General features: G+C 45.3%; 1 protein-coding gene across 1 annotated transcript; it reads right to left on the reverse strand.

Moving 5' to 3' along the window:
* Window positions 1–402: 402 nt before the first annotated feature.
* Window positions 403–12,739, reverse strand: LOC105390755 (kinesin-like protein KIF3A). The gene is made up of 15 exons (XM_048629767.1): window positions 12,734–12,739; window positions 11,198–11,410; window positions 10,476–10,681; window positions 10,009–10,139; window positions 8,076–8,272; window positions 7,574–7,771; window positions 6,894–7,024; window positions 4,922–4,974; window positions 4,426–4,562; window positions 3,699–3,775; window positions 3,072–3,252; window positions 2,094–2,198; window positions 1,404–1,535; window positions 833–961; window positions 403–568 (listed from the first exon to the last, which is right to left on the reverse strand). The coding sequence occupies exons 1-15, from the start codon at window positions 12,737–12,739 to the stop codon at window positions 443–445; spliced, it is 2,022 nt and encodes a 673-aa protein (XP_048485724.1). The 3' UTR covers window positions 403–442.
* Between the last annotated feature and the right edge of the window lie 197 nt (window positions 12,740–12,936).

A 12,936-nucleotide genomic window follows, 5' to 3' on the forward strand; every position in this document is an offset into this window, starting at 1 on the left:
ATTAAAAGCAAATTGTGAATGGTGTTGTTAATAAAAAGCATTTTTTCTCAATGTTATTTCCTAATAATATTATAATTTGTGCAGTGAATGTGGAGCCATATACGACTGAAGCTCTAGCTTCGGTATAATTTGGTTTACAAAACGATCAAAACATGTCCGAAAATCCGAAAATTGCTGCACAAAATGTATCTGCCGTTTGGTGCAAGCTAAGATAGTCTCTTGCTATATTTTACAAACATAAAATAAAACCGTGTCCCAGCAGGCAAACCCTCAGCGACCGACCGAGTTTGCGGCGTATCGATTTAATACGCTCATCAATATATTTGAAATGGAGTGTCTTCAGTCTGCTAGTTTAGTACGCAGTTTGCAGCGTTACGAGCGCTATCTCAGTATATCGCCGCTAACAGTCTGCCCACTGGAGCCACGGCCTAAGGTGATGTAATTAATTAGCCCGTGTGTAGGCGGTGTGCGGACGCGGCACGGCGGTGGGCGGCGCCAGGCGGCTGGGCGCGCGCGTCGGCGCCGCAGAGTAGGACAGGTAGCGGTCCGACAGGTCTGGGGGTTCCATCTGCGAAGGAGTAGTTCAAATGTAAAAGTTCCACTTACAACCAAAAGACGGCGCTCAAGGTGAAAATGTATGGTCGTCAGGCCATGAGTATAAGAGCCTACATCGCGGTGTCGAAGTTTTATAGCTAGTTGTAATAAATATAAATCATCAACGATGCATGATTATTGGTTAGCTAGCTGCCCGTAATTCCACAACAACAGGTTTGGTCGGAGGATCTAGACTTCGTATCGGGGCTGGTTGTACTCGTGTACTCGCTGTACTCACGTGCTTGTGGCGCTGGTGGCGGGCGGCGTGGTCCTGCGCCAGGTTCATGTTGTTGCCGGTGTACGCGACGCACTTGACTTGCCACTCGCCGAGCTGCTCGTTCCAGTGCACGTACTGGTCTATTAGTGCCTGTAAATGGAGGATTATTTAGCGTCATGTTGTTTGTACAAAAAAAGGGACTCTTAACTTCGAAAGTTCGATGCTACTATACTATAATGAATGATGCCTCCTCGAAGTTAGGGTAAAGTTAAAAAAGCTCCTTTATGGCGGACTACAACCATGTATTATCACGACTCATCACGTCCCTAATGCTGGGGCACGGGTCTCCTTGCAATGAAGGGTTTTAGGTCTCAGTCCACCACGCTGGGCTAGTGCGGGTTGTTAGACCCCAACACAAGCAAGCAGGAGGTCTAAGATGCATAATAATTGGCATCACAGCATCTGTTGTAGATGGTAGTTCCTGCACTGTAGGTTTATGAGTTGCCACATCGCCGTTGATGGCTGTACCCTATAGCGGCACGGCATTTCTTTCTGCATTAAATATAGATTTGTCATTAAACTCAAGCCGCACCTGGTAGTCCTTAGGTATGTACTCATCCAGCACCAGGTCCGCCAGCTGGATCTCCCGCTTGAGCGCGCGCACGCTGTCCAGGATGCCCTCCATCTCGCGCTGCTGCTCGCGTTGCTGGTCCGCCAGCTCCGCCTGGAGGGAGAGGGGGGGAGGTAATTGAAATTCGCTCGCACATTTTCGATATTGACAGAGTGAGATAGATCATTGTTAGGACCAATAGGAACGCAGTAAAACCATTTCAGCACTCGTTTGTTAAAAATGAAACTATATGTAGTAGTCGGTAATAGTTTTAACCCTCTTTTTGATTGGAAAGTTATTGTCATGGTTCTTTCATTCAAACGAACTTGAAATTTTTTGTATGAGCCTGTCATAAAACTCTTCATGAATGGGCTAATTGATATTATTGACTTTAGTTCACCCATATTATCATATTTGAATATTGAATGTAGATATGAATGATAAAGATATGAAACAAAAAGTTATGTTATATTTAGAAGGCATGGCACGGAGCGCAAGACGCTCACGTCAAGACGTAACAAAAGTTTTCCGCCGCACTCTCTCTCGAAGCCGCGCGATGCGAATGTGCGCGAACTTTTGTCAATCTTGGTGTGCGAGGTGTGAGTCTTGCGCCCTGTGCTAGGCCTTGTGTTTGCTATGGGCTGGCATACAAGTATCTGTTGGCGACTGTACCTTGGCGGAGTTGAGCAGCTGCACGGCTCGCTTCAGCTTCCTGGTCTTGGCCGCGTTCTCCTCCTGCAGGCTGGAGTAGCGCTCCTCCAGGTCCAGTCTTTCAGCCTGGAAACAGGATTAAAGGAATCGTTTTATCAATTTATAACATTACCTATGACCCAAGAAAAACAAATCGAAAATCACACATTACACACAGACACGTTAAACTTATAACACCCCTCTTTTTGTCGTGGGTCAAAAACATCATCCACTTTGTATATCAGCCTTTTCGGTTTACTATACTTATCACTTTTTAAACATCCTGTATACTGCCGGTGTACCAAGCAAGACGCTAATCTGACTGTTCGATCCTTTATCACAGCGAAAATCCTGTATGTACTCTAGACTTGACTCAGAATATCCGCGAGATAGTCATAAAACTCGCAACTCAGCATGTGCATTCATAATTTACGCTTACAGAAAACTTCAAATATTACCATGATAGTAAATCAGATACAACAGCAAGTATAATATTCACAACAAGTCGTGTGGTTCGGGCGAGGTGTCAGTAACTAATGTAGTTTTAATTACTGTAAGGATTCCTCTAATCCAATTTGTCGTGTTAAAATACTTATATTCGTTTAATCTAAGACGATTAGCCAAAGTTACTTATGTAAGTGTATACGAACGTGAAGCATTCTCATTCGGCTTTAAACCACAAACGAAAACGAGAAGTGTTCTATGTTCGGCTTGTCGAAGAAAAGCAACGTATTATTTATTTGGCTTTACATACATTATCATTGAGTATTTTCACGGGAATTATACATATTTATTACAGAGCGATTATACAAAAAATAGCGAAAACGGAAACGCGCGTAGCTCAACGGTAACTAAACTCCAATCTGTCTCTAACTATACCTACATCAGTCTCTAACCGTTACCTACATGAGTCTCTAACCGTCATCCCTTCATCCGGCTCTAACCTAAAACTGTACCTACCTCTTTCTTGATAAGGTCCTCTGACAGTTTCTGCTCAATGAGCCTGCGTCGCTCCAGCTCGCGGCTCGCCTGCTCCAGCAGTGCGCGCTGGCTCTCCGCCTTGTCCAGAAGGTTCTCTCCGCCGACCAGCACTTTGGACTCGAGGCGTTGCAGCTTGTCCTTGAGCTCTTCTTGCTGCTTCCTGTGGAGGAAGAGATTATTTGTAGCGATTCTGAAGCAATTGATACTTTGTTGTAAGAGTCCTATGACGTTCGATTTACAGATGCTTTTGCCTGGTGATTAATGTAGGTACATTTTCCCTTGAATACCAACTTATGACAGATGCAATGTATGGATGATGATTGTCAGCTAACAAAGGGCCCATCCTATATTTTAAAATCATGCAAAGGTATTATAAGGTTTATTTTTAAACACAGCTTAATATTATAAATTTCGACGAAGCAACTTTTATAAAGCATGCATACATGCATTTACATGTTAGAACCTACACCTACTTATATTGTTTTATAAGTTACTACAGGTAGTCATAAAAATAAAACTTTTTTAAATAACTGGAGTCAGTCGATGGTACGACGACTTAGGCATCAGTTTCAATGAAAGTGTGAACATGTCCATGGCTTTACTTACTTAGTTTTCTGTAATTCAGCTTTCTTCTCTTCGAGCACTTTCCGAGCTTGATGCGCCTTCTCACGGTTCTGTTTCTCCTGAAAACCATTATCATAAATACATATATAATTTACTGCATAACTGCGTGTGGGAATTAGACTGTTTCAGGGCTATATAATGGAACGTTTGTGACACACAAGTAGGTAGGTTATATTTCGTATTTTTTCGTATTTAATATTTTTTTTACAATTTCCCCATAAAATTACTTAGTCAACCTAAGCCAACCTAAGTCCAGGCTGGAAGAGATCACTTTTAGCGCCCGTCTAGTACCTTCTCCTCCCGTCGGAGCCTCCGGTTCCGCCGGCGCGCCTCCGGGTCCTCCGACCTGTCGTCCGACAGCCCGTCCGACATGTCCGACACACCTTGTGAACTAGCTCTAATACCTTCTCCTCCCGACGGAGCCTCCGGGTCCGCGTCCGCGTCGTCGTCCGACAGCATGTCTGACATGTCCGACACAACTTGTGAACTAGCTCTGCTACCTTCTCCTCGCGCCGGAGCCTCCGGTTCCGCCGGCGCGCCTCCGGGTCCGCGTCCGCCTCGTCCGACAGCCCGTCCGACATGTCCGACACACCTTGTGAACTAGCTCTAATACCTTCTCCTCCCGACGGAGCCTCCGGGTCCGCGTCCGCGTCGTCGTCCGACAGCCTGTCCGACATGTCCGACACACCTTGTGAACTAGCTCTACTACCTTCTCCTCCCGCCTGAGCCTCCGGTTCCGCCGGCGCGCCTCCGGGTCCGCGTCCGCGTCGTCGTCCGCGAGCGCGTCGTCCGACAGCGCGTCCGACATGTCCGACGAACACTCCTCCTCTTCTTCTTCTACCACTTCTGTGGGATAAGAAAAGGAATATTTAGCTATGCCAAAATTGTGCCGAGATGCAGAAAGTTCCTCCTGTCTATTTCTGACCGTATACTATCAAAGCAAGGCAGCAATAAATTACAGCAGACATGAGCTTAAAGTTCCTTTGTGCAAGTCAGCGTTAGTGAACTTCAAAATATTGGTTATACCGCGAGCTTCGCTTCGACTTAAAAGGTGTTACTGTTGGAATTCCGGGATAAAAAGTAGCATATTATGAGTTAACCCAAGATGGCAGCTTCCTGCGTAATAATGACAATCATTCTCACAATCTTTCGCATTTATAATATTAGTAGTAAGTAAGTAGGGTGTTGTGAATGTTTTTATTTACCGTTAGCGCTTTCTTCAAGCTGCTTCTTGAGTTGATCAATCTCCTGTTGGAACCTGAAACAAAAACACAATTTATTTATCAGTTTTTCAACAAAAGTGTGGTAGGTCTATCTATTATATTCCCTTTTTTGACGTGGGGGGGGACTAAGTATTGCTACCGTGGCACTGAAATGACGAGCCAGTCTGTCACTACACTAGGTTGGCTGTTTTTGTGTCGGTTTATGATGATGATGACTGACTAGGTGAGCAGGGCGTCTCCGGGCTCGCTGTTCACTTGGGTCTTGTTCTCTATGTTCTTGGCTCGGTTGTTGATGATGATGATGATGATGACTGACCTGGTGAGCAGCGCGTCTCCCGGCTCGCTGTTGACGTGGGTCTTGTTCTCGATGTTCTTGGCTCGGTTGATGATGATGATGATGATGATGATGACTGACCTGGTGAGCAGCGCGTCTCCCGGCTCGCTGTTGACGTGGGTCTTGTTCTCTATGTTCTTGGCTCGGTTGATGATGATGATGATGATGATGATGATGATGACTGACCTGGTGAGCAGGGCGTCTCCCGGCTCGCTGTTGACGTGGGTCTTGTTCTCGATGTTCTTGGCTCGGTGAGCAGGGCGTCTCCCGGCTCGCTGTTGACGTGGGTCTTGTTCTCGATGTTCTTGGCTCGGTTGATGATGATGAAGATGATGATGATGATGATGATGATGACTGACCTGGTGAGGAGCGCGTCTCCTGGCTCGCTGTTGACGTGGGTCTTGTTCTCTATGTTCTTGGCTCGGTTGATGATGATGAAGATGATGATGATGATGATGATGACTGACCTGGTGAGCAGCGCGTCTCCCGGCTCGCTGTTGACGTGGGTCTTGTTCTCGATGTTCTTGGCTCGGTTGATGATGATGATGAAGATGATGATGATGATGATGATGACTGACCTGGTGAGCAGCGCGTCTCCCGGCTCGCTGTTGACGTGGGTCTTGTTCTCGATGTTCTTGGCTCGGTTGATGATGATGAAGATGATGATGATGATGATGATGATGATGATGATGATGATGATGATGATGATGATGATGATGATGATGATGATGATGATGACTGACCTGGTGAGCAGCGCGTCTCCCGGCTCGCTGTTGACGTGGGTCTTGTTCTCTATGTTCTTGGCTCGGTTGATGATGATGATGATGATGATGATGACTGACCTGGTGAGCAGGGCGTCTCCCGGCTCGCTGTTGACGTGGGTCTTGTTCTCGATGTTCTTGGCTCGGTGAGCAGGGCGTCTCCCGGCTCGCTGTTGACGTGGGTCTTGTTCTCGATGTTCTTGGCTCGGTTGATGATGATGAAGATGATGATGATGATGATGATGATGACTGACCTGGTGAGGAGCGCGTCTCCTGGCTCGCTGTTGACGTGGGTCTTGTTCTCTATGTTCTTGGCTCGGTTGATGATGATGAAGATGATGATGATGATGATGATGACTGACCTGGTGAGCAGCGCGTCTCCCGGCTCGCTGTTGACGTGGGTCTTGTTCTCTATGTTCTTGGCTCGGTTGATGATGATGATGATGATGATGATGATGATGACTGACCTGGTGAGCAGGGCGTCTCCCGGCTCGCTGTTGACGTGGGTCTTGTTCTCGATGTTCTTGGCTCGGTGAGCAGGGCGTCTCCCGGCTCGCTGTTGACGTGGGTCTTGTTCTCGATGTTCTTGGCTCGGTTGATGATGATGAAGATGATGATGATGATGATGATGATGACTGACCTGGTGAGGAGCGCGTCTCCTGGCTCGCTGTTGACGTGGGTCTTGTTCTCTATGTTCTTGGCTCGGTTGATGATGATGAAGATGATGATGATGATGATGATGACTGACCTGGTGAGCAGCGCGTCTCCCGGCTCGCTGTTGACGTGGGTCTTGTTCTCTATGTTCTTGGCTCGGTTGATGATGATGAAGATGATGATGATGATGATGATGATGACTGACCTGGTGAGCAGCGCGTCTCCCGGCTCGCTGTTGACGTGGGTCTTGTTCTCTATGTTCTTGGCTCGGTTGGCGTAGCGCAGGGTGCTGATGGTTTCTACGTAGTTGGAGTCCGCTGGGCCTATTGTTGCTATCTGTGAAGGAAAATATTGATACTTTAGAAACAGCTTCAAGCCGAGCGAGTAAAACCGAGCGTCCACTGCGGGGTAAACTAAGTTAGTTCGCATAGTTGAGACAGGTTTTCATACGCCCACCAAAACTGTCAAAACTATGCGAACTAACTTAGTTTACCCCGCAGTGGACGCTCGGTTTTACTGTATATGAAAGTCATGACTACCAAGAACTTCAATGTATATGTTTCTTTACAATGTCTGGCTATAAGTCTTAGTAATGAAAAGGCACAGTGTTTACTTTTGCTGAAACCCTTATTTGGTCCTCCGGGCTATTAGATTGCATCCAGTAACGTGCTCTGTAAGAGGCCTCCGTCTAGTAGTAGTGGACTGCTATAGGCGGAAGAAGAACTTCTAGATTGCCTCCAGTGGCGAGCTTTGCGAAAGGCCTACGCTACGTTTAGCAGTGGACTGCTATAGGCAGAAAAATAACTTCTAGATTGCCTCCAGTGGGAAGCTTTATGAGAGGCACACGTTTAGCAGTGTACTGCCATAAGCAGATGAAGTACATACCATAACGGTCTTGGAGTTGCCGCCGAGCGAGTCCTGCAGCAGGCGGGTGAGCTTGCTGTTCCGGTAGGGGATGTGCGTGGACTTGCCGTCCACTAGCGCCGAGATCACGTTGCCTAGTACTGAGAGGGACTGGTTGATCTTGGTGGCTTCTTTGAGGCGGGTGCCGGACGCTTGCGTCTTGCTTTGCCGTTCGGAGCCCTGTGGGGAAAGGTTTTAGGGTATTAGTTAAGTTTTTAATTATTTTTTTAATTAATGCGAAGAAAACGTTTGAAAAATATATTATAAAACCTGTTTCTTCCATAAAGCTTCTGATGTAAAAAACAGGACACTTTTTTTCCAATAAATACTAAAACATGCACAAACTCTGACTACCGGTTAGTGTTGCACGGGTCGATACGGTAGTCGATAAACTAGTTTAACGCGCGTTCCATCACGCCACGACGCAGCTATGTTCATCTCCTTCGCACCTACACGTCACTACACCTATCTCCCTCGCACTCACCGCCAAGTCAACCAAGTGCAGCTTGCCCATCTTCACACTCGCCTTCCCCTCAGCTTTCTTGCTGCTCTCGACAGTGATAGAGAAAATGGCGTGCGAGCGAGACGACGCTATGTTCATCGCGGTCGCGCCGATGTGGCGGTTCTTGTCGCCGACTGTCATTATCTTTTCTAGTTCGTCCGCGTTGTGGACCACGTAGCCTGAGGAGGGAAGGAGTTTGGGTTACTAATAGATATTTAGTAGATACATATTAGCAGCAGCACTTAAACTGTAAACGGCACCTCAATTTAATCACACAAAAAATAGCTTAAGTGCCAATTTCACCATTCTCTGTTAGAGCATAACCAGGGAGTAATGGTTAACTTTTGACACATCTGTCATGAATTTTATATGGAGATAACGTTTTATTTATAAATCAATCCCTGTCGGTTAGATAACCGAGAATGGTGAAATTGGCACTAAGAGAAGAATGAGATACAGGGTTTACTTAAAGAAACAAAATGAATAGCACAATGGTATTTATTTAATTTAACAAAGGTACGAGAGCCTTGGGTAGCTGGTAGTGGCTGAAAGTGGATAAGGAAGGTCTATAAGCACCTATTGTGAAGTTTCTTGGTAGACACCCATAAAATTCAATAAAAATGCCGAATGCTTATTGTCAATGATTTATACCCGTGAGGTCCTTGACGAAGACGCCTATGTCTGGTCTCTCCTTGACATCTAAGGACTGGTGCGGGTTGGTGCCGAGCAGGTCGCGCACCTCCTCGTTGTAGATCTCTCTTCTATTGTCTATGGTTGTCAACTACTGTTGGCTATAGAGCTTGTCCAAAGAGGGTGAATGCCGTTGCGTCCACAAGGTGCTACCAACGCGCGAGCATTTGAGTACGAAAAATGGAGTTGAACGAAAAACGCTCTCCAGCGCGTTAACTGGACGCAACAAGGTGTCATTTAGTATAGACTCTCGACTCGCGCGCTATACGCGCGTAGTGAATGAGATTTACGCGCGTATTTTGAATTCGCGCGATGTTTGTGGACGCGATGCATTATAATGTCTGGTACCTCGACAACGCGCGTATGCATTCGACCTCTCTGGACGCGGTCATAGTCTATGGTTCGTACCCGTAAGGTCCTTGACGAAGACGCCTATGTCTGGTCTCTCCTTGACATCTAAGGACTGGTGCGGGTTGGTGCCGAGCAGGTCACGCACCTCCTCGTTGTAGATCTCTCTTCTATTCTTTATGGTTGTCAGCTACTGTCTGCTATAGAGCTTGTCCAGAAAGGGAGAGTGCCGTTGCGTCTACAAGGTGCTACCAATGCGCGTGCATTTGAGAACGAAACATGGAGTTGAACGAAAAACGCTCTATAGAGTTCGCGCACACACGCGTTGAGTTGGACACAACAAGGCGTCGTTAGTATCTCCACTCGCACGCAATAGGCGCGATTTGAGAGTCTGGGGTGTAGTGACTGAATGTATGCTATGTTTGTGGTCGCGATGTATTGTTACCTCGACAACGCGCGCACGAACTTTACGACTCATCGTCTATGGCACATACCCGTGAGGTCCTTGACGAAGGCGCCTATGTCTGGTCTCTCCTTGACGTCTAAGGACTGGTGCGGGTTGGTGCCGAGCAGGTCGCGCACCTCCTCGTTGTAGATCTCTCTTCTATACTCTATGGTTGTCGGCTACTGTCTGCTATAGAGCTTGTCCAGAAAGGGAGAATGCCGTTGCGTCCACACGTTAAACGAAAACGCTGTCGACTTCGCGCGTTAACTGGACGCCATCGCCACAAGGCGTCATTAGTATAGATAGACACTCTACTCACTCGCAATAAGCGCGTAGTGCATCAATAGTCGATTGTGCCGCGATTAAGTGACATATCGTTATATTGGTGGGAATTCGCCCCTTCTGGACGCGGTCATAGTCTATGGCACATACCCGTGAGATCCTTGACGAAGACGCCTATGTCTGGTCTCTCCTTGACGTCTAAGGACTGGTGCGGGTTGGTGCCGAGCAGGTCGCGCACCTCCTCGTTGTAGATCTCCAGGTATGTCACGCACACCAAGAACCTGGAAGCAAAGAACATAATATTTTATTATTACGTTGTTTCACATAAGTCCTCTGACTGGACATTACTTTACTGTACTTAAATCACAATAACTAGCATTTCTGTGCTCACAAGTATTGTAATCGCTGAAAAGGGTTTCCCGTTTGATTCCCGGCATAGAATGCCGATAGGTAGATGGTCCAGTAGTTATGGAGTCAAAAAATATTAAATAAAACCTCATTATAAGTGCACATATAGATTTAGTCAACTCTAGTTTCATGACATAAAATGCCCCAATGGTGTATTTTTATCTTTAATTTTTTTCTTTCCATTGCTTTGTATATCACTCTATACTAACTTCTCATCGTCCTTAGCGTGCGCGATATGGCTGAAGATGTGCGCGAAGGAGTTCGGAATGATCCCCTTCAGCTCCGGAGCTGCATTACTACCGGCCATGGTGTACGTCTTGCCGGTGCCGGTCTGTCCGTACGCGAAGATCGTGCCGTTGTAGCCTTTCAGCACTTGCTCCACGATCGGGGACGCGGTCTGGATGTATATGTCCATCTGGAAGTGATCATGAGTGGTTTAGTAGTATTTTTTGCAGCTGTTGTATTGAACTTATTTATGAACATTATAGCTGTTCCCGCGCGCTTCGCTTCGCCTTAAAAAGTTTTCCCGTGGGAATTCCGGGATAAAAAGTAGCCTATGTTCTTTCCCAGGGTCTAGACCGTATGTATACCAAATTTCATTCAAATCCGTTCAGTAGTTTTGGCGTGAAAGAGTAACAGACAGACAGACAGACAGACACAGTTACTTTCGCATTTATAATATAAGTTAGGATAAGTTAGGATAGTGGAGTAAAAGTGAAAACTTAAAATATTTTTTTTTGAGATTTAAAAATTGGCTCCTATGGACATTCTAAAATGGCTCTGGACCTATCACATAAGTGCTACTGTGAAAAGGGGTAGTGAGTCACCTCTGACTATCCTTTGGTGATTATAGTTGTGAGCATATGGCATGGCATTGCAAATTTGGACAACCCTCAATGCTTGGTTAAATGTTAAGTAATCTGAACATTACCTGACTAGTATTAGAGTCAAAGGTGGCATCATAAGCGTACACGCGGGCCGGCTCGGGCGGGTTCACATTGTTCCTGGCAACAGCTATGGTGTTGTTGACACTATCAACGGAGACACAGCTGTATGCGCCCTCCAGCTTCTCGCGCTGGTCCATGGGCCGCACTCGAACCACCACGCGGACATTCTCCACCGTCGACGCACTGAGCTCTCCATCCTAAAAAGGTAAAGTTTTGGTTTTAAGTTTTTTTTAAATTATATTTTTCTCTAGGGCCATCCATACCATCCAAAGGTAGAGATTGCTTTGAGCAGCAAGGACTTCTTTTTGTACTATTTTATTTATAAGTTGTCATTTTGTAATATTTTCTTTCATGGTGCATAATAAAGGGTATCCTAACTTAATCCGGTAACTAATATAATAAATGCGAAAGTAACTGTGTCTGTCTGTCTGTCTGTAACACTTTCACGCCAAAACTACTGAACGGATTTCAATGAAATTTGGTGTACATACGGTCTAGACCCTGGGAAAGAACATAGGCTACTTTTTATCCCGGAATTCCCACGGGAAAACTTTTTAAGGCGAAGCGAAGCGCGCGGGAACAGCTAGTTATATATACAGGGTTATTGGTAAGTAGACTGTCCCGTCCCAGGTCCCAGGACCTGATGATGATGATGATGATGATTGGTAAGTAGACCGGATCCTTTCAGGAATTTTGTTCGTCTGTGCTGGTTGTTTTGGCCATATCTTGGTGATACCTTAATCGATTTGATAATGAATAATCTTATTTGAAAGCTTATAAGACAATGTTTTTAAGCTAAAGTGGACAAAAAGTGGGTGCCAGGCTACGGGCGCCGGCGGAGAGGCAGGCCGAGACGGAGATGGCAGGACGACCTGGACAAATTCGATAACAACTGGGCCGAGGGTGCACAGGATCGAAAGGTGTGGAAGATGAAAGGGGAGGCCTTTGCCCAGCAGTGGGAAAATAAGTAGGCTATTAAAAAAAAAAAAAAAAACTATCTTGCCACATATTTTGTTAAGATAATCTTCTCTTCTTTTTTGTCTTCTAATCTTAGTGGTCTCAGTCTAAATTGATTGGAATAATTTGAGCAATGAGACCTGGTGTAGTATGAGGCTACTGTGTACTGTTAAGTAATTTGGCCTTTACCTACCTACATTTCCAGTTTGAAAAAATATAAACTAAGTTATAATATTACTTACCCTTAAGATATAATTATTGACACTTTATTTTGCATGAATGTTGCAATTAGTGGCAAACAAAAAATAAATTTCCAAGGTTGATATGACTTTTTAAGATGAAAGACCCTGAATTTGTTACTTATGTGGGTAGTAATTGGCCAATTCAGAAACTTAACATACTGACAAGATTATGAGTAATACGTGGTACGTTTTATGTGATTGAAAATTTATTCTTTAAATTTCTCTTCCTAAAACATGAGTACTTATTAACAGTAGAGAAAGGATGTACTTTTAAGTAAGTGCAATCATTACAAAGTAAAATTTTGTAATAAGAAAACTTACAGGCATGGTGAAGGTTCCTTAATGGCCAGGGCACTGCAGGGACTTGAATCACTTCCCTCTGTGTGGAATTTAACATCCAACTATGTACGAATTATTAAATGAAAATAAATCGAAGTGGAAAATCAATAAAACAGATGTTTGTTGTGGTTGTGGTTTCCAATGGTATTCTGTGTTTTGACATTGACAGGTGTCCAGACTCAGAT

This window comes from Plutella xylostella, chromosome 24, assembly GCF_932276165.1.
Source record: "Plutella xylostella chromosome 24, ilPluXylo3.1, whole genome shotgun sequence".
Lineage (NCBI taxonomy): Eukaryota > Metazoa > Arthropoda > Insecta > Lepidoptera > Plutellidae > Plutella > Plutella xylostella.

What these genes read in the sequence shown, in the direction of transcription:
- LOC105390755 (XM_048629767.1), bottom strand. An exon ending in CTTCGTCAAGGATCTCACGG is followed by an intron (nt 8,273 to 10,008) that starts GTATGTGCCATA and finishes TTCCCTCCTCAG; the next exon opens with GCTACGTGGTCCACAACGCG. An exon ending in ACATACCTAAGGACTACCAG is followed by an intron (nt 962 to 1,403) that starts GTGCGGCTTGAG and finishes CTCCATTTACAG; the next exon opens with GCACTAATAGACCAGTACGT.